The sequence below is a fragment of the Ovis aries genome, chromosome 3 (assembly GCF_016772045.2).
Source record: "Ovis aries strain OAR_USU_Benz2616 breed Rambouillet chromosome 3, ARS-UI_Ramb_v3.0, whole genome shotgun sequence".
Lineage (NCBI taxonomy): Eukaryota > Metazoa > Chordata > Mammalia > Artiodactyla > Bovidae > Ovis > Ovis aries.
Genome location: NC_056056.1, coordinates 62,147,401 through 62,168,157, shown reverse-complemented (window position 1 = coordinate 62,168,157; position 20,757 = coordinate 62,147,401). Strand labels below are relative to the sequence as shown.

The following is a 20,757-nucleotide window of genomic DNA, read 5'->3' as shown; positions in this document are numbered from 1 at the left end:
CTCGGCATCCCGGGTGGAACCTTCCTTACCCTGGAACTATGTTGGGGTGTCTTCATCATGACTGTAAAGACAGAGGGTCTTGGAACTGATTTGCAGTCAGTGTCTGCCCCGTCTCTTGGACGAGTTGGTAGTGTGTTAGCCTGGGCATATGTGCGGTGATGTTATGCCAGGTGGGGAGGCGGGGTGGTGGCCGCAGGGAGGGTGTGGGCCTTGGGTGGGAGCTCTGGTTTAAGCTCCTTCATCACTTACTGGTTGTGTGAATGTAGACAGTGACCTGACCTCCTTTACCACTAGCTTATCCATAAGGTGGACACAACAGAACAGCACCTGTTTCATGAGATTTTCACAAGAACTTGGATTAAGAGGTGAAATGTGATGGGAGTACAGCTCCCCCAGGGTGGGCAGAGTGCTGGCAGCCGCACCAAGGCCCCGAGCAGAGGTGGGGGGTGGTCCAGATGTGACCCACGCGGCCCCTGGCAAGTTCACCTTTCCATCTGTCCTCTCTGTGGGTTTCCCTTCTGTGCTCTGTGGGAAGAGTCGGCACGGGGAGGAAAACCTCTCCGGGGTTTTACAAACTGCTGGACTCGAGCAGGGCAGGCGGAGGAAGGCACACCTCGAGGCTGCTCCCCTCCTCCTGCCTTCTCCCCAGCGCCAACCTGAGACACAGCTGTGGTCCTTCTTCCAAACATCAGCTTGGAATGTTAGATCTGACCCAATGCCCTTGACACAGGGCCCCTCCCCTGGTCCATCCCCAGCACAAGGACCTCTCATGGAAGCAGTGGGCCCACACTCAGTTCTGAGGGATTAGGAGACCTGCACCCCCCACACACACACCAGTGAAACCCCCCATCTGCTCCCTGGGACAGAGCGTCCTCGGCTGCCTGCCCCTCCGTGAGTGCTGTGTGGAATCAGTTCACGGGGCAGACTGGCATCCTTCCTGGGAGCGAGACACAGCTTGTGGGCCCACGTGGAGCGGAGGAGCCCTGCTGGCCACGGCTCAGTCTCTGGTCTCACAGAGACGTTGTGAGCAGGTGCTGTGAGGGCCTGCACCCTGGGCTGAGCCCTGCAGCAAAGCCTGACTCTCAGCCGCTGGATGTCCCCTCTCTGCCCGAGTGGTCCCCATCTCCCTTGCCCTCTGTGCCAGGCTTTCATGACCACACAGAACACAGTGGGTACAGCCTCACCCGCACACTCCTGCACTTCCCGGGCCAAGTTCCCAGACGGCCCTCGACCCAGTGACTTCCATGGAACCAGGGTCCCTGGAAATCTCATAGCTTGAGTCATTTTATCCCAGAAAAGCAGAAAACTGAGCAATGCAACACTCTGGTTGTGACAATCTAAAGGCCCCCCCCCATGGCCATGTGGTGACCACTTGTCCAGCTACTCTCACCCGGGCCACCTTCTTGGACTCTCCTCACCTCTGCCCATGGGAAGTCTGGTGTCCCCTTTCCAGACTGGTGTCTAAACTTGGAAAGTCCCGCTTCCCCCTCAGCCCCTCCTCCCTGGGAAAGCATGAGCCAACCCCAAGCCCAGCCCCAGGGCGCCTGCTGCGTCACCCGCTGGCCACGTGGGGGCCGGGACCGCAGACCAGGGCCCGACCAGGGCCTGTCCGCCCAGACACAGCCTCCAGATGCCCTTGCTGGCCTGGCTGCATACCCCCCATACTCCCCAGCCCAACACACACTCCATTAGGCCTGAGTCCAGCATGTTCTCAGCCAGGACTCCATGGCTGGGCGCAGCCTCTGCTGCTTCTCCCACTTTCTGAGCTTGGTGTCCGCTGTCCAGCCAGAGGCGCTCCCTGGGATGGGGTGGGGAGTTTATCAGCGTCGTCTTGCCCTCAGCCCTCCGCCTTCTCTCAGCCATGAGTCTGCACTGCCACCCCCACCCCACTGGTCTTTCTGATTGGCCTGAAGCTCGCAACATCTGGGTCCGCAGCCTTCATCCAGGGCTCTATCCCGGGGCTTCCAGCAGAAGGCAGCTGAGGGCCCCGGGGGGTGGACTACAGGAGCCTCTTGGCTGGAGGGTGATGAGCTGAGAGGGATGTGCCCGGTTCAGCCCTCTGCCTCCCAGCCAGGGTCCTAGAGCCACAGAGCAGCCGAGAGATGTCCTCTGGCTGCCCCCGTGCCCCCTGCCCTAGGTGCACCCTCGCCCCCATGAGCCTCAGCCTCGGCCCACAGAGCGCATTTGCCGGTTTGGGTTTTGTACCTGCTGAAGGAAGGAACATTTCACGGTTATTAATGAAAGTGATAGCGATCCCATGTGTGTTTATCTTGGATTATGTGGTCGTTATAAGATGAAGCACCCAGGCTGTCGGTCTGCGGCTGATGCGAGAGCAGGCGAGTCTGGACGAGGTGCTTGAGGAAAGGTGTCGGGTGTAAACCCCATCTTCAAACAACCAGGCCGCATTCCAGGCTGCAGAGCCGCGGCCGTGTGCAGGGCCTCGTCCGGGGCCTGGAGGAGGATGAAAGTGCGGGCGTGTGCGCTTTAGGCTCATAATGAGGGCGAGGCTTGCGGGCACGCTCACTTGGCAGCTTCGGCACTTCCTGCAACAGTTCTCATCTTTTTTTTTCTCTTTTTTCATCCAAAGGCTGCTCTAAAGACAAATATTTTTTGTTAAACTGCTGGTAGTTCACTTTCTGCAGGAACCGTGCAATTAATCTTGTTTACATTAAAGAGACAGGTTGCCTTTGTCAGCTTTTCTGAGCTATAATTAATGAAGATCAAAAATGTTACAAAGACATAATATTGAGCTCAATGCAGATGCAGCCAAGTCACAGCTGCACCCAAGAGAGGAGAGTGGAAAACCAGCATCCCGCGTCAGAAAACGCAGGTCCCTCCTCCCCAGCCTCCCTGGCAGGTCTGCTGAGGGACACAGCTGGGCGTCAAACGGTTTTTAATGCCCCTACAATTAGGCTTTAAATGCACTTGGAGGCAGGTGCGTGTCTCCTCACTCAGCTCAAGTCGTCCAGGTGTGTGGGGCTATGGCCCCGAGGCTTGGAGGCGGGGAACTTCAGTCGGAAGGCAGTGGCCTCGGGGCCTGGTGGAGTCATGGAGCCCATGGTGGGGGCAGGATGGGGGAGTCTATTTAGAGCCCTGGTTGGATGACTGTTCTTAGGAGACGAGATGACCTCCAGGTATCACCAAGGCCCTGCCGTGACCCCGACATACCAGCCTGGGGGCTCAGACCTCTGGCTCCCAGAAGACAGCTTGAAAGGGACCCCTCTGCCCAAAACAAAGAACATGGCTTCCACCGGGCTCATGGAGCCGCGGTCAGCAGCCGCTGGGAGCCCACCAGCAGCACCCTGCCACAGGCCAGGCTCTCAGCACAGCTGGAGGAACCAGGGCCTGTGGGTTGTGGGGACCAGGGCTGAGTCACACAGTTCAGAAGTGACCCATTTCTTCAGGTCCCAACTGCAGAAGTCCAGACGAGAAGGAAAACCCAAAACAAATCGTAAACAAAGAGCATCAGCCGCTTCAGTCGTGTCTAGCTCTGTGACACCATGGACAGTAGCCTGCCAGGTTCCTTTGTCCATGGGATTCTCCAGGCAAGAATACTGGAGTGGGTTGTCCTGCCCTCCAGGGGATCTTCCCGACCCAGGCATCAAACCCAAGTCTCTTATGCCTCCTGCATTGGCAGGTGGATTCTTCACCACTAGCACCACCTGGGAAACCCCACAAACCAAAGATTTTCAGCAAATTCTGGTGATACAAGACAGGAAGGAGTCAGGCAGGTGCCCTCCTCATGGGTCTACGAGGGAGTATGAACATCCAGCCCTCACCGGCCCCAGGCTGTGTCTCAGCTGCCCAGGAGGGCTGGCAGGTGTTCTAGCCATCACATCTGAATGGCTGCATGCACGGCCGGCAGGCAGTAGGCAGAGGACTGGCTGAGGACAGGGTGATCTCAGTGCAGCGGGAACACCCAGTATTCACAGCCAGGCTTCGTTCTCACCTGAAACTAAATCAAAAGTCACGTCTGGGTGTAAAGGACCAGTGCCAGTGCAGGTGTTCCTCACACACTTTCTCCCGCCCTTCAACGCTCATAACTTCACTTTCTGGACTTTACAAAGACATCATCAAACAGGCATAACAATGATCACTGCACAGTACTTATAATAGTGACAATTGGGAGCCGACCTGAAGGTCAGATACTAGGGCACTGGCTGATTTAATTATGGCATATCCGTACTGTGAAATAGTTCAGATCCATTAAAAAGAATGTGATCTGAGACTAATTAAGGCCACAGGGAAGGAAGAAGATAAACCATGAGCAGCATGTAAACGCTGCTATCCTAACTGCAATTCAAAGATATCTATGTCTGTACAAGTAGAGCACAAAGAGAATGCACCAAAATGGGTGATTTATGATTTTTATTTCCTTTTTGTATGTTTCTTTTATTTTCTAATTTTTTCATAATTGGAAACAATTCCCCAAATTGCAAATAGCCTGCATTCATTAGCATTTACTGGGCGCCAAGCACTGTTGTAAGCACTTTAATCCTTGCATTCTGAGTGCGTCCTATTCATATCGTAGTTTTACTAATGAGCCAGCCATGGTGCAGAAATGATTAAATTATCTGCCCAGAGTCCCACAGCTTGTAAATGATGGAACCGCACCTGGGACCCAGATCCTTCCCGCACAGGGACAGTTTGCTTTGAAGGACCCCCACCTCACCCACAGAGGGAGTAATAGCCACATTAGGGTAGAGAGAGAAGTGTGTGGGCGTCCCTGGTGGTCCTGTGGGTAAGACTCTGAGCTCCACCAGAGGGGCGATGGATTCCATTCCATTTCTGCTCGGGGGAACTAGGATCGCCCATGCCACGTGGTGCAGCCAAACAAGCCAATCAAGGGGCAGTAGAGTGGGCCCTGTAACCGAGATCCTCGTGGTCACAGACTGCTTTAAGTTTCCTCAAAGCAAACACACTCCTTCGGAGCAGAGGCGGGTTTGCTCCCTGTGGCTGGATAGTAACTGCCCGGGTGTCCCCAGTAACCTCAGTCCCTATGGGTTCCAAGTTTAAAACCCTCCCACGTACATCCACCCCATGCAAGGCCCTGAGGAGAGGCAGGTGGGGACCCCTGTGCCCCCGGCTCAGACCTGAGGGGAAGACGTTCGCGCCAGGCCACAGGTCTCGGCCGGGCTGCTCTGAGTACAGCCGCCTGCAGGGGACAGAGTGCCTGCTGGTCCCACTCGGCCTGGATGAGCTGAGACCATGACTGTGGTCTTGGAGGAAGGAGGTGCTGGGTGGCGATGAGACAGCAGCACCAGACAGATGGACAGACTGGACAGACACCCCGGCAGGACTCGGGCTCCTGCAGCATCAGCCAAGGAAGCCAAGGCTGTGCTCAGAATCGGGGTGCACGGCGGCAGTCCCCCCACGCCTGGGGCAGCTCCGCACATCCCCGCGAGCGGCTGCCTGTCTCAGTCGGCGATGCCACCACCTCCAGAGTCTCTAAAAGGACCGTCAAGACTAGGACACTGACCCAGCTCCTCTCTTTGGAGCAAGGACAGGCTGGGACACGCATACACATGGGGAAATTCCAAGCGACTCTGTTTCACATGACGTGTAGCTTAACCCCACAGGGATGAGCCAGACGGGGACAGGGGCTCTGGCTTGGCCCGTGAGGCTGTGACCGCCCTCCGTCCCCGTGGCCTCAGGGGACTCCTGGCTGACCCAGGGGAACCTTCACCGGGTCACCTTCTCCAGCGCCCATCCCTGAACAACGGGAAGAGTATGAAAAATGACTGTTCTCAAACTGGCAGAACAAGCCCCTGAGTCCGACAGGAAGGAAACAAGTTTACAAGCTCCTGGCTTCATGCTGGGACTCGACGCGGGGGCAGCCAGACTGGATGTGGGGGCACCTCCCCTCCAGCACTGCCCCCACCCGTCCTGGCACCATCCACCTCTGCCCCCAGCCCGGCTGCACCCACGTGTTCACAGTGGCTGGACTGAGACAAGGATGCTCACAGCAAACAAGCAAACACCACCCACCTGCTGGGGGTCCTCTCGCCCCTTCATCCTCAGGGGTCTTGGGAGTCCCGGGTGTCAGGCATCAGGGGAGGTGGTGCCTCATCTGAACAAGAGGGACTAGGATACACTGGGACCAAACACTCCCAAATCTTCAAAGGGCTGGGGGTGGGGAGGGTCACGGCAAAGACCCACCAAGGGAGGCCGGGGGAGGCCAACTCCATCACCCCAACTCCTAAGCCTCATCTGGCCCCGGGAACAGCTATCTGGCTCTCATGGGACCCCAGAAGTTAGGTGAAACCAAGTCTACGTTGAACTGACTTGGCCCTCGGACCTACCCTGCCCCAGCCACCCCAGCCCCTCCCTGTGCCCCCAGGACCCCTGGCAGAAAGAGAAACAGACCTGGTTTGGTGGGCTGCGGCTCTGCCACCTCTGTCTGTGTGACCTCAGGCAAGCTGCTCAACCTCTCTGAGCCTCCACTGGCTCAGTGAGTCAAGTGGGGTCCCTTAAGTGCCAAATTCCGACTCTGGGGGGTGAAATGAAGCGAGTGCACGAGTGAGGCTGAGTCCGGGCCACTTGGCCCTCCACTCACCCTGCACAAAGGCTCCAGTCCCCAAACACAGGTGCCTGAGGAAACCCGCAGAGGTTTCTCTTTGCCCTTGTGGTTTCCGCCAGCTGCCGGCTTACAGGGCTGAGGCTTCTCATCACCAGAACCTCCATTCTCCAAGGAGAGAGACATCCCCACAGTGTCCTCGCCTGCTGAGACCAGACTGCCCACCCCGCAGGCTGGGCTTGCTTCCCTGCCGGACACCCATTCATCCCCCTTCTGGGTGAGGGTTCCACATGGCTCAGGACGCAGAGCTCTGTTGAGGAGGGGATTATGCCGGAGCCGGGCTCTCTGCAGTCACCGTCTGTCCAGGGAGCCTGGGAAATGTCCTCAGGCTTCCTTGACATTTCCCTCCTGCCGATAAAGGACAGAAATGGAATGGACCTAACAGAAGCAGAAGATATTCAGAAGAACTGTACACAGAAGAATACACAGAAGAACTGTACAAAAAAGATCTTCACGACCAAGATAATCACGATGGTGTGATCACTCATCTAGAGCCAGACATCCTGGAATGTGAAGTTAAGTGGACCTTAGAAAGCATCACTACAAAGAAAGCTAGTGGAGGTGATGGAATTCCAGTGGAGCTATTTCAAATCCTGAAAGATGATGCTGTGAAAGTGCTGCACTCAATATGCCAGCAAATTTGGAAAACTCAGCAGTGGCCACAGGATTGGAAAAGGTCAGTTTTCATTCCAATCCCAAAGAAAGGCAATGCCAAAGAATGCTCAAACCACCGCACAATTGTACTCATCTCACACACTAGTAAAGTAATGTTCAAAATTCTCCAAGCCAGGCTTCACCAATACGTGAACCGTGAACTTCCAGATGTTCAAGCTGGTTTTAGAAAACGCAGAGGAACCAGAGATCCAATTGCCAACATCCGCTGGATCATGGAAAAAGCAAGAGAGTTCCAAAAAAACATCTATGTCTGCTTTATTGGCTATGCCAAAGCCTTTGACTGTGTGGATCACAAGAAACTGTGGAAAATTCTGAAAGAGATGGGAATACCAGACCACCTGACCCGCCTCTTGAGAAATCTGTATGCAGGTCAGGAAGCAACAGTTAGAACTGGACATGGAACAACAGACTGGTTCCAAATAGGAAAAGGAGTACGTCAAGGCCGTGTGTTGTCACCCTGCTTATTTAACTTCTATGCAGAGTATATCATGAGAAACACTGGACTGGAAGAAACACAAGCTGGAATCAAGATTGCCAGGAGAAATATCAATCACCTCAGATATGCAGATGACACCACCCTTATGGCAGAAAGTGAAGAGGAACTAAAAGCCTCTTGATGAAAGTGAAAGAGGAGAGTGAAAAAGTTGGTTTAAAGCTCGACATTCAGAAAATGAAGATCATGGCATCTGGTCCCATCACTTCATGGGAAATAGATGGGGAAACAGTAGAAACAGTGGCAGACTTTATTTTTTGGGGCTCCAAAATCACTGCAGATGGTGACTGCAGCCATGAAATTAAAAGATGCTTACTCCTTGGAAGAAAAGTTATGACCAACCTAGATAGTATATTCAAAAGCAGAGACATTACTTTGCCAACTAAGGTCCGTCTAGTCAAGGCTATGGTTTTCCCAGTAGTCATGTATGGATGTGAGAGTTGGACTGTGAAGGAGGCTGAGCGCCGAAGAATTGATGCTTTTGAACTGTGGTGTTGGAGAAGGCTCTTGAGAGTCCCTTGGACTGCAAGGAGATCCAACCAGTCCATTCTGAAGGAGATCAATCCTGGGATTTCTTTGGAAGGAATGATGCTAAAGCTGAAACTCCAGTACTTTGGCCACCTGATGCGAAGAAATGACTCATTGGAAAAAACGTTGATGCTGGGAGGGATTGGGGGCAGGAGGAGAAGGGGACGACCGAGGATGAGATGGCTGGATGGCATCACGGACTCAATGGACGTGAGTCTGAGTGAACTCTGGGAGTTGGTGATGGACAGGGAGGCCTGGCGTGCTGCAATTCATGGGGTCGCAGAGAGTCGGACACGACTGAGCAACTGAACTGAACTGAACTGAACTGAGCCTTCCTTTCTCCGGGCTCATGGCTGGTGTGGGGATGGCTGTGGGGTTGCTTGGGGAGCCAGAACCCACAATTGCATATCTGCAGTGACCAACAGGCCATGGACACAGTGAGGAGGGGCTAGATGATGAAGGGGTGCTGTGATGAAGGGGCGCTGTGATGAATGGGCACTGTGATGAGGCACGGTAAGGAAGGGGTGCGGGAAGGCCTCCTGAAGGTGGAGGTTCTGTGTGCTTGGGTAGAGGCTGTGTGGTGCAGACCATCCAACTCGCCACCTGCACACTGGAAACGAGTGGGATTTGTGTGAATTAATTGCACCCTATAAAGCTGCTTGCGTTTTTAAGTGCAGTCTCAACAATAAGAACATAAGAGTCAGTGCTGTGAACCAGAACTATCAGCCACTGTTCTGACCACACACGAGAGTCTGATCATTTCTAACCCCGCCTCCGCTGTTCCTGTGCACGCGGGTCCACACTTGGTGACTGGGGGCCCTGACTCCCTCCCCTCAACTTGGTGAAGCCCGGGGATCTTGAGAGCCCGAGTGCACACCTCTACCTCTCCCTGCCCTAGGAACCCCTCTTCGTTGTCTGGGCTCCAGGCCTCAAAGGGAGGCACCAGGGCAGCAGGCTGGACATACGGATGTCTAGGCCCTGCCTTCGCTGCCCCCTCCCCTTCAGGCCACTGTCAGGAGACCCTGGAGGCTTCTGCCACCCAGGTGGGAGCTGCCTAATTTACCAGGATAACATCCTGGACTGGAAGCCAGCTGAGGCTCCCTCGGGGTGAATAGTAACAGCAGTGCCTCAGCTCCCTCTTGCTGACTCTTGCTGGTGCTGATTTAGAAGCTAATGATTCTGGTGCCAATGGATTCTTTCCTTCAATTTCCTCTACTTAACAGGTCTCTTACATCAAATCAGTGTCTCTCATTTGGCTGGTGTGGTTGGGATTCCAGGGTCTGTGTCCACAAATGGTCTACTGGATCCCTGATTTGGTTGTGCTGTTGAACTGAACTGCTGTGGCCAAGGACCACCTTCCAGGGGTCCAGGCACAGCAGAAGCTGGACTGGCAGGGGCGGGCATGGGGCGGCTTGTTGGGGGTGGGGGAAGGGTGGGCTGGGAGGGTCATCTTCCCAACATTGCTAAGCAAAGGACAGAGGACAGTGAGCTGGGGGGAGACCTGCACAGGGGTCCCTGGGCATAGAGCGAGAGCACTACCACTTCCTGAAACACAGTGCAGGAGATGGCTCACAGTCCACTGCTAAGACACGAGGCTAGAGTACCGACCCAGAGCTGCAGGCCCTCCTCCTTGCTCTCTGCCTTTGCAGGGCGTCCTCCCTTCTCTGGGTCCAGGGCAGCCTTTCTGATCTCCCCACACACGATACCCAACAGCACCCACAGCTTACTCCCGTTGCTGTTGTTCAGTTGCTAAGTCCTGTCTGACTCTCTGCAACCCCATGGACTGCAGCATGCCAGGCTTCCCTGTCCTTCACCATCTCCCAGAGCTTGCTCAAACTCATGTCCATCAAACCATCTCATCTTCTGTCACCCCCTTCTCCTCCTGCCTTCAATCTTTCCCAGCATCAGGGTCTTTTCCAGTGAGTTGGCTCTTCCCATTAGGTGGCTGAAGTATTGGAGCTTCAGCCTCAGTCCTTCCAATGAATATTCAGGGTTGATTTCCTTTAGGATTGACTGGTTTGATTTCCTTGCGGTCTAAGGGACTCTTAAAAGTCTTCTCCAGCACCACAGTTCGAAAACATCAGTTCTTTGCTGTTCAGCCTTCTTTATGATCCAACTCTCACATCTGTACATGACTATTGGAAAAACCACAGCTTTGACTATATGGACCTTTGTCAGCAAAGTGATGTCTCTGCTTTTGAATACGCTGCCTAGGTTTGTCATAGCTTTCCTTCCAAGGAACAAGTGTCTTTTAATTTCATGGCTCCAGTCACTGTCCACAGTGATTTTGGAGCCCAAGAAAATAAAGTCTGCCACTGTTTCCATTTTTTCCCCATTTAGTTGCCATGAAGTGATGGATCCGGATGCTATGATCTTAGTTTTTTCAGTGTTGAGTTCTAAGCCAGTTTTTTCTCTCTCCTTTTTCACCTTCATCAAGAGGCTCTTTAGTTCCTCTTTGCTCTCTACCATAAGGGTGTCATTTGCATATCTGAGGTTGTTGGTATTTCTCTGGGCAATCTTGATTCCAGTTTGTGCTTCATCCAGCCTGGCATTTCCCATGATGTATTCTGCATATAAGTTAAATAAGCAGGGTGACAATATACAAGCTTGACGTACTCGTTTCCCAATTTGGAACCAGTCTGTTGTTCCATATCCGGTTCTAACTATTGCTTCTTGACCTGCATACAGGTTTTCAGGAGGCAGGTCAGGTGGTCTGGAATTCCCATCTCTCGAAGAATTTCCCACAGTTTGTTGTTGTTTGTTTGTTGCTTATCCCCTACCTCAGTGTTTATCTCATGGTCAACCAAATTGTGGAGCATCATCTGGCGGGGAGGGTCTTCCCAGGTAAAGAACCCATCTGCCAGATGCAGGAGACACAAGAGATGTGGGTTCAGTCCTAGCATCAGGAAGGTGCCCTGGAGGAGGACATGGCAAGCCACTCCAATATTCTTGCCTGGAGAATCCGATGGACAGAGGAGCTTGGGGGGCTATAGCCCTCGGGGCTGCAGAGCGTGGGCATGACCGAGCGACTGAGCACACATGTACCCCTGTCTGCATCGCGGCAGTTTGTGGTTCAGCCTAGAGGAGATGCTCAATAAGCCCTGCATGGGTGGATGGATGGATAGGCAGATGAATGTGGATAGACGACCTGCATGTTTAAGTGCTAGAGAGCAGTTGCTATTATGTTTCAACAAAATTTCATGTTTATATGAGCACTCTTGGGGAAGGAAACAGCAACCGACTCCAGTACTCTTGTCTGAAGAATCCCATGGACAGAGAAACTTGGTTGACTATAGTCCATGGGATCACAAAGAATCGGACATGACTGACGCGACTTAGCACACATGTACGCCCAAGCATCCTAGAAAAACTTGCCTTTTGTAGTCTGCTGCTGCTGCTAAGTCACTTCAGTCGTGTCCGACTCTGTGTGACCCCATAGACGGCAGCCCACCAGGCTCCCCCGTCCCGGGGATTCTCCAGGCAAGAACACTGGAGTGGGTTGCCATTTCCTTCTCTTTGTAGTCTAAAGCAATGTATTTTAGTTAAAGCAACCTTCCTGATTTTACCCTGGAAATGCTTTCCCTTGATTGTGGTAAGGCAATAAAGTAGAGACTTTTTTAAAAGCTCCACCAGGCTCATCAGTTGTTATAAGATCCTTTCAGCTGTGAGGTATTAAGTGAAACAAATGAATAGAACTCTGTGAGCACAGGTCTTACAGCAGGAGGCTTGCACAGCATAACTGCCCTCCTGCTGAACTTTCTGGCTGGATAAATTCTGGCCACATTCAACTCATGAGCTTCCTGCTCCAGGTCCAGCCCCACTTCCATCACTGTGCACACACAGGCTCCTTCTAAGAAGCCCAAACTGGGGTTGACAATCAGTGGCAATGCTGGTGTGAACTTAGGGACCTTCTGAGGCTATGGCTGTGCACAGCACCTCGGAGACAATTACCATGGTCGCTCGTCTATACGTAGGAAAATAAAAGCAAACAGGAAAAGCTGAGCAACATAGAAAGAGAGAAACGTGAACAGAACCAGAATTCGGTTTCATTGCTCTTCCTGACTCCCTGAGTGCTGAAGAGCTAAGGCCCAGCAGGAATTGAGACTGTGTGATGTGCTTGTCTGTGTTAGCAAGGGTCCTTTGGTACCAAAGCCACAAGGGGCCAAAAGTTAACGCACACTTCAGGCATTACATTTATTCCATGTGTGCAAGAATATCTATTTTCTGAGTATTATTTCAATTAAAATGGACAAATGAAGCTAGGGTACTTATTTTAATCTTTAATAACTAGCTTCTTTGTCAACTTCCCCTGGGGAGGCGTGATGGGCTGGACCTTCTGTGGTCTCTTGGTCCTCCATGTGTGTTTCTCCAGCCCCTGCCCACTCGGTGGCCCTCCCCTGCTGCCTCCTGTGTTGTCCACTCAACCCTGACCTGCCCCTGAAACTCCTGCTTGCCTGTGAGAGCCCATCAACCTTGACCTCTGTTAGCCTCGGAAGAGACGATGGCAGGTGTTGCACCCACATCCTCTGACGAGCACCCAGTGGCCACCTGATGCATCCATGGCCCACAGGCTGAATGAGAAGCAGAAGCTGGGGCCCTGTGTCTGTCCTGAGAGGCAAGTCTGGAGGTGCAGTCAGGAGGCCCCTGAGGGAACAGCCTCCAGCAGAGAAGGGGAGGCCTTGGACCTCAAGACAATTACACACAGGTGTTTCCACAAATGTGATTCCTACGTCATGAGACAATGTGGACACTGCCTGCCACCTGGCGACTTACTGGAGGCTGCTTACCTGTCAGAGTCCTCAGGTCTCACCAAGATGTGATGTGAATGCCCCCAGTGGTCCCCTCCTGCCTGCATCCCGTTCAGCCCCTCACCCTCATCTCTCTGGGGTCCCTCTCAAGAGTCTCCAGCCTCGGCCTCTCCCTGACCACCAGTTCCTCCCAGTCTTATCGTGGGGGGTCACAGGAAAGTGGCTCCGACGATCTCACTCATGTCCCCAGCTGTCCAACCCCTGAGGCTGGCAGGTGCCTGTGATGCTCACATCTTGGCACTGCCCACCTGGCAGTATCAGTGAGCCAGAAACCTCTTGGAGTTTCCGGAGAGCCCTCCACCAGGTGGGACGGGACCCCTGGGATGCCCCTGGAGGTGGCTCCTGCCAACAGGATTCACAGCCCAAGCAGCAGCCAGCCCTGGTAGCTGAAGAGCCAGGACACTTCCTGAGCGGCTGCCCCCTGCCAGTGCTGCCCCCTGACCCCGACTCAGCCCCTGGACCAGGGTGAGAGGAAGCGCGCTATCTCTGGCCTCCAGGAACACCTCCACCCGGGGCCCTGCTCCTGGTCTGCTGCACCCTCGGAGCCCAGCACTGCTCTGAAGAGGAGAGCTTGCTTGCTTCGCGCCCAGCACCCCCTTGCCCGAGCTGCCCCCAACACCCTTGACCTCCATGTGAGGCCCAGGAGGTTCCCAGGAGGCCCAGCTTCACCCGCAGGGCCCAAGTGTGGCTCGAGCCTTGGTCCTGGTTGGCCTCCACATCCACAACTGGAGTGCGAGCCTCCTGCATCAGCAGATCCTGGACCTGGGAAGATGGTGCTGCTCCCGAGAAAGCCCTTCCGAACCTGGGAGGAGAGGTCAGGGCTCAGGCCGGTCACCAGGGTACCCACAGCCCCTCCAGGGCACCCGGGGATACTCAGGCCACATGGCTGCAATCCTGGCCCCGCGCATGCCCTCCTTCCTGGGGAGTCACTGTGGATAACAGAAATGCAGCAAAACCACAGGCTCGATTTTGTTTCTCATCCACGTGTTGCTCTTCCAGGAGCCTGGACAGCCCTGAGCTACACCGGCCCTCTGGGTTTATAGGGAAGCCCTCCCAGGTGCAGCTATAATTGGAAATCAACTGAGGCAGAAACCCCAGCCTGGGCCTTGGCGGGGTTCCAGGTCTGTTAATTTAGGAAATCCACTCTCCTGACCTGGCCGGCTGCCCCGGGGCTGATCCTAAGTTCCGGCCTTTGTGTACACCTTCCCTGCCCACCTGGCAGGCGCAGGCCCGCCTCCCCACTCCCCGCCTGCCCCAGCTTGCTCCTTGCTAGAAGGAAAACACCCAGGAGTTCACCGCCGGGTGGCTGGCACTTTCATCTGGCCCCGTCCACTTGGGGTTTTCAACCGTAAACACAGTTCTGAATGCAGGACTGTGTGTGCGGGGGAGTGAAGAAGGCAGGATTTGTGTCAAGAGATTCCGGAAAACTAGCCCCTCCCCAAAGCCACCAGATGCTACTGGGGTGAGAAACAGGCCAACAGGGGTGCCATCCGGAAAGATCTTGGGCTGCAGGGCCCTGTCTCCATCCCCCCTCTTTCCCTGGCATTCTAGGCCATGGCGGGGATCCTCCCCAAACCTGCAGCCTTCCCTGCTGGTCAGTGTTCACATGTACACCCCTACTTCCTGGAAGGGATAGCTTCCCACCGCCTCCCTCAATCTGGGGTCACTCCTGCTTCCCCCCGCCGCAACAAAAAGTTATTGTTGAAAAGCCAGTGGCTGTCCCTACAGACCTGCTGTGTGTGTCAGGAATTTTACAGACAAAGCGGGACTTGCTGGGCTGAGGGCCTGGGATCGCGATTGTCAGAATAACGAACAAGCACCAAGTCTCACGGTCCCACCTGCACCTTGTGGAGCCCATTAGAAAGGGGAGGCCCCAGGCTGAGAGGCTGGTGGATTCAGACCCCTCCCCCGGGGACCAGCATCCCACTAGGTCCTTCTCCCAAATGCCTTCCTGAGCATAGTCCTGCAGGTTTAGACAGAAGGTGCGGCTGCCCCACCCTGCCCTGACCCCCAGCTTCCCCTTCAGTGACTTGTGGCCGCTTTTCTCCTGGGGCCGTGGGGACCCTGCACTGTAGACATGAGGTCCCCAGAACGGGAGCAGGCCCAGAGCATCAGGGCTGCGGCTCAAGCCATCTGCCCTGTGCAGGTGGGGATTGTGGGTTTCCGTGACCAACAATGGTTATGGGGGATTCGGGTGGGGGCGACCTTGGGACTTAGCTAGGCCAGCTGACCTTGAGTCTGAGTCATTGGTTGATTCTGGAAGCTTCTCCTCTACCCCAGCATCAGAGCAGGGTGTGCTTTTGTCAGGAATTCAAACCCTGAGTCCAGGTGGGCAGCAGTGGCCCAAGTGTGGCCACCAGGGAGCAAGGGGCCTGGGCTCAACTTAAAACCTCCCGGGAGGCCCCTCAGACTGAACATGAGGCCGGGCAGGGCCTGAGGTCCCGAGCAGCCCCCTGCTGACGAAGTGTGTCTTTCAGGTGACCCCTCGGGACAGGATGGCCCACAGGGGAAGCTGCACAGGGATGGCCTGGCTGCCTGTCCTGCTGGTAAGTGGCCGGGATGCCGGTGCCCCAGGGTATTCCTAGTGGGAGCTGCCATTTGGCCATGTCCTTCACTAGCCATGTCCCTCTCATCCTGTCTGTGCAGCACCGAGTGGTGATCACACGCTGCCGCCCCCACCTTCACCAGGCTCTCCAGGGCAACGCCCTGATCAGCCCCCAGCCAGAGGCGGTCACTGCACTCAGAGCTCCCCTCAGCCGGCTCTGTGGTCTGTGTGGTGGTGCCCAGCCCAGCGCACCTGTGCCAAGCTCCACACCCTAAGTCAAGCCCGAGCTCCCGGTGAGCTGAGGCACCTGTGACAGGGGGCTGCGGAAAGGGGCCTCCCCGGCTTTGAGGGGAGTCGGGGGAGCTGCCGGTGCCAAGTGTTTGGGATGGAGGCTCTGACTGTCAGGCGAGGACCGCCAGGGCATTAGCTGAAGGGGTCCCCCCCAGGGCTCCTCCACCACAACCTCCAGATGCTGACCAGAGTCAGTGGGGGTCTCCAAGGGCGAGTGGAGGCCAAAGGAGCCCCTTCCTCGAGGCAGGCGTCCCTGGTGTGCCGGGCCAGTGCGGAGGAGGCCAGCTGTGGCGAGAACGAGTTCTACAACCAGACCACCGGGCTGTGCCGCGAGTGCCCGCAGTGCGCGCCAGGGGAGGAGCCCTACCTGGTAAGCCCCGCCCCGGAGGCGGCCCCACTCCCCCCACCCCGCCCCCCGCCCCGGGGAGTAGGGAGCCGCGGAGGACGGATGTCCCGCCTGCGTGGCTGGCTGGAATGGACCGTCCTCCTCTGGGATCTCTGCGCAGACCACCTGCTAAGTGCCGGGAACCTGAATGTGGCTGTGGTGTTTGGGGTCCTGGCGCCGAGTGTGCACTCCCAGGGCCGTCAGCCCGGCCGGATGAGTTTATCCTGGAGCCAGCAGGAGGGGCAGCATAGGACGGTGGGGGCAGTGGGGACCCCGGGCTCAGAGCAGACGGGGGAGGGCTGCGGCTAGGACAGTCCACACCCCGAGAGAGGAGATCCTGGGAGCAGCCCGTGCGCCCGGCGCTTAGGAACCTCAGGGTCGCGTGGTGGTCGTTGTGGTGATGCAGCCGCTGACCCACCTGTGTCCCATCCTTCCCTGGCCAGTCCTGCGGTTATGGCACCAGGGACGAGGACTACGGCTGCGTTCCCTGCCCTGCGGAGAAGTTCTCCAAGGGCGGCTACCAGATCTGCCGGCGCCACAAGGACTGCGAGGGCTTCTTCCGCGCCACGGTGCTGACCCCGGGGGACACAGAGCGCGACGCTGAGTGTGGGCCCTGCTTGCCTGGGTGAGCTCTGTGCCGCCCTGCCCACGTCCCCCTCCCGGGCATGGGTCCTGCAGGGAGGAGAGTCACACATCTCCAGCTCTGGGAGAGGAGGGAAGTGGGGCACAGGTCTCCTGGTGGGGGTCCCACCTTCCACCCGCAGGGCAGCCCACCTGGGCTCCATGTCTGTGTCCCTAAGTGGACCTCATCATAATAGCATCTCTGACCACCCAAATCAAGCAGATGTGTTGAATACTTAAAAGGAGACAACACATGTGGAGTGAGGAAAGAAAAAACAAGGTATTTTTTGTATTTTTAGTATTCTGGAAAAAAACTGAGGGTGAAAAGCTACTAATAGAAATATTTGTAATCAAAGCTATGGTGTTTCCAGTAGTCATGTATGGATATGAGAGGTGGACCATAAAGAAGGCTGAGCAGCAAAGAACTGATGCTTTTGAACTGTGGTGTTGGAGAAGTCCTTGAGGGTCCTTTGGTCTTCAAGGAGGATCAAACCAGTCCATCCTAAAGGAAATCAGCCCTGAATATTCACTGGAAGGACTGATGCTGAAGCTCCAATATTTTGGCCACCTAATAGGAAGAACCGACTCATTGGAAAAGACCCTGATGCTGGGAAAGATTGAAGGCAGGAGGAGAAGGGCGTGACAGAGGATGAGATGGTTGGATGGTGTCACTGACTCAGTGGACATGAGTTTGAGCAAACTCAGGGAGATGATGATGGACAGGGAAGCATGGTGTGCTGCAGTCCAGGGCGTCGCGTGAGTTGCAGAGTCAGACATAACTTAGTGACCACTGAACAACAATAGAAATATTTGAGCCATATGGTTCCTATAATTCTGCCACAATTCTGTTATGTGTCAGTCTTCCCATAAAAACCAAAGTAAAAGTAGCCTGAAAGACAGACTCTTCCTTCAAGACAGCAGATTCCCCTTGGGAGGTGGAAAGTATAGCCCTGCAACCTGGTGACTGCCTCCCTCTGGTGGCCACACAACCTATGCTACCAAGGGCTGCCCAGAGCGGTGGTGTAGGCTTCCTGGTGGTGATAATGGTAGAGGTGATGGAAGTGGTGATGATGAAGGTGATGATGACAGTGGTCATGGTGATGGAGGTGGTCATGGTGATGATGGAGGTGGTCATGGTGATGATGGAGGTGGTCATGGTGATGATGGAGGTGATGATGGAGGTGGTCATGGTGATGATGGAGGTGGTCATGGTGATGATGGAGGTGGTGATGGCAGTGGTCATGGTGATGATGGAGGTGGTCATGGTGATGATGGAGGTGGTCATGGTGATGATGGAGGTGGTCATGGCAGTGGTCATGGTGATGATGGAGGTGGTGGTGGAGGTGATGATGGAGGTGGTCATGGTGGTTATGGAGGTGGTGGTGGAGGTGATGATGGAGGTGATGATGGAGGTGGTCATGGTGATGATGGAGGTGGTCATGGTGATGATGGAGGTGATGATGGAGGTGGTCATGGTGATGATGGAGGTGGTGGTGGAAGTGATGATGGAGGTGGTCATGGTGATGATGGAGGTGGTGGTGGAAGTGATGATGGAGGTGGTCATGGTGATGATGGAGGTGGTCATGGTGATGATGAAGGTGGTCATGGTGATGACAGAGCTGGTGGTGGAGGTGATGATGGTGGTGGTCATGGCAGCAGCAGCATTTTGAGCACTGTACCATATCTTGTAGCCGGCTTGTCACCTGTTATTCACCCCCTCCGAACCACTGTATTAAGAGGAGATAGAAAATAAGAATATATCCAAACAAGAGCACTAGGCATTAGTCTATTAGAAAAAGGAAATGCAGAAAGACCCTCCAAGGGAGAAACAAACTTAAAGTGAAAGACCCTTTAACACGAGGAGCTATCTCAGGCTTGCAGAAAATAACCTCAGTTCAGATATGTCGCTAGGGAGCCTCCAATTCCACCACCATCTCTGCTGTTGACTGACCCCACCCCCAGTCTCTCCAGGTTCTGGTCTTTCGTTCAGATCCACTTCTTGAGCTGCTGACTTCTGTGTCCAGGTATCTGTCTGACAAGCTCTGACACAGAGGACCCATATTTGTCAAATGGGTGGAAAAAAGAAAAGGAAAAATTCCCTTCTTAACAGTGAGCTGTCCACGTGCTTTTGTGTGGAGAAAGGCCATAGAGGAGGCCCAGGGACAGAGCTCTAGGAGGCCTCCTCGGGTATCGCCTCCCCCATGACAAGCTCTCACTGACTGCGGCCACTCCCTGCTGGACCCCTAGGATGGGGTGAGGTTCACGGTAGCTTCTATCCGCCTGCTCAAGGGAGGGGAAAGTGAGCCTAGGAGCCCCCCAGGGAAGCAGGTCTTTGGGGAGAAGCTATGTCCCTGTGGATGTGGAGGAAGATTCTAGAGGCCCCATCTGAGCTTTAGTCTTGTCTTGGGCTCCTCATCTTAATCAACCTTTGAGGAACAGGAGAAGAAGGAAGAAAGAACTAGGGAAAGTCACAGTATAGACCAGAGTGTGAGAAATCTGGGCTTTACAGAAAGACATACGGCCCCAGAGCTCTATGTGAGCCCCCCCATTGGATCGAGGGAAACCTGCTGAAGTTGCTGAACAAGCATTCACACCGCTGTCCGCCGAGGACAGGCCAAGTGAGCCTTGAAAAGAAAAACCCAACAATTGGGCGGTTCTGTGCACCACAGGCCCCAGAAACCAGTGAAGGGTCGAATTCAGGCCCGGTTAGAGGACGCCCAGAGTGCTCCCGGAGGAACATGCTGGAACCTTGCAAACCTGGTCTTGGGGTCGTTCAGCTCATCATACCGCTGCAGCTGGGCACTGCCGTACCAGAAAGATAAAAGGGAGCTGCAGGGTGGGGAGCAGCCTCACCCGGGAGCTTCTGTGCAGGAGCCTTGGCCCCGTGGGCCCCTCCCCCACCTCCCTGAGGTGCCCAGCACAGGCTGGGGGGAGGGGTCAGGAGCGACCACCATCGCTTGGAAGCTGTGAGGGGCTGGCCTGGCACCCTGAGCAGGTGTTCCTGCAGGTGGCTCCCAGAGCAGCAGAGCGTGCATGTGAGCGCCTGTGTATAAACCTGCCTGGTGTGGCTCCTCTGGGGGGTGTTCTGAGATCGGCTAATTCCTGTTTACAAGATACACAGGGTCTGAGGATAAAAGGCTCTTGAGGAAGGGCCGGGTTGCTGACGGTCCAGCCCTCGAGGCTAGAGTCCCCCCAGCCTCACCCCCCTGTCACGGGGCCAGGCGCACATGGCTAATAAACAAGAGATTAGAAAACAACCACAGAGAGACCCAGTAGAGGGCCGGGAGTTTTCATCTTGAGTCGTATGAAGGGACAGCACTGCCAGCAGCTCTTTACTCACCAACGTCTCCTGATGTGAACACCTCGGGTGTTTATAGGAGGCGGGCCCAGAGAGGCAGAGCCGTCTGGGGACTGGGGGACCTGAGTGCAAGCAGGCACAGACCTCTGGGAGGGCCCCGGGGGTGGCAGGGTCACGGCTGGCAGGCTGGCATGGTAGGAGGGAGCTTCCTGGGTGTGAAGTCTTGGGGACAGCCGTACCTGAAGGCTTTGACCTTCCGGTAGAGAGAAACAGCCCCATCATGAGCTCACCAGGTGCCCTCACCTGAGGAGGAGGCAGGTGACTCTGGTTGTGACCTGGCTGCATCTCAGGCCCTCTGCCCTGACCACCCTAGACAGGGCCAAGGTCTCTGCTGCAGCCACGCCCTCCAGCCAGCCCCACTCCATCCCAGTCAGCAAGCGTCCAGCTCTTCCAGGAGGTCCCGGGGCTCCTAGACACCCCTGCCCATAACTCCGCCCGGCTGCAGGCTATGCCCTTGTGGGGGGGCACACCTCCTC

At 55.2% G+C, this 20,757-nt stretch overlaps 1 protein-coding gene across 4 annotated transcripts in view; it reads left to right on the top strand.

Moving 5' to 3' along the window:
* EDAR (ectodysplasin A receptor) overlaps nt 1–20,757 on the top strand; it is a 53,282-nt gene that overhangs the window by 18,932 nt on the left and 13,593 nt on the right. For all 4 annotated transcript variants that reach the window (XM_060412131.1, XM_027966793.3, XM_060412130.1 and 1 more), the window contains exons 2-4: nt 15,559–15,627; nt 16,165–16,287; nt 16,746–16,927. In XM_060412131.1, the coding sequence (XP_060268114.1) occupies nt 15,577–15,627; nt 16,165–16,287; nt 16,746–16,927 (356 nt within the window). In that variant the 5' untranslated portion in view covers nt 15,559–15,576. The remainder of the gene's footprint in view (nt 1–15,558; nt 15,628–16,164; nt 16,288–16,745; nt 16,928–20,757) is intronic.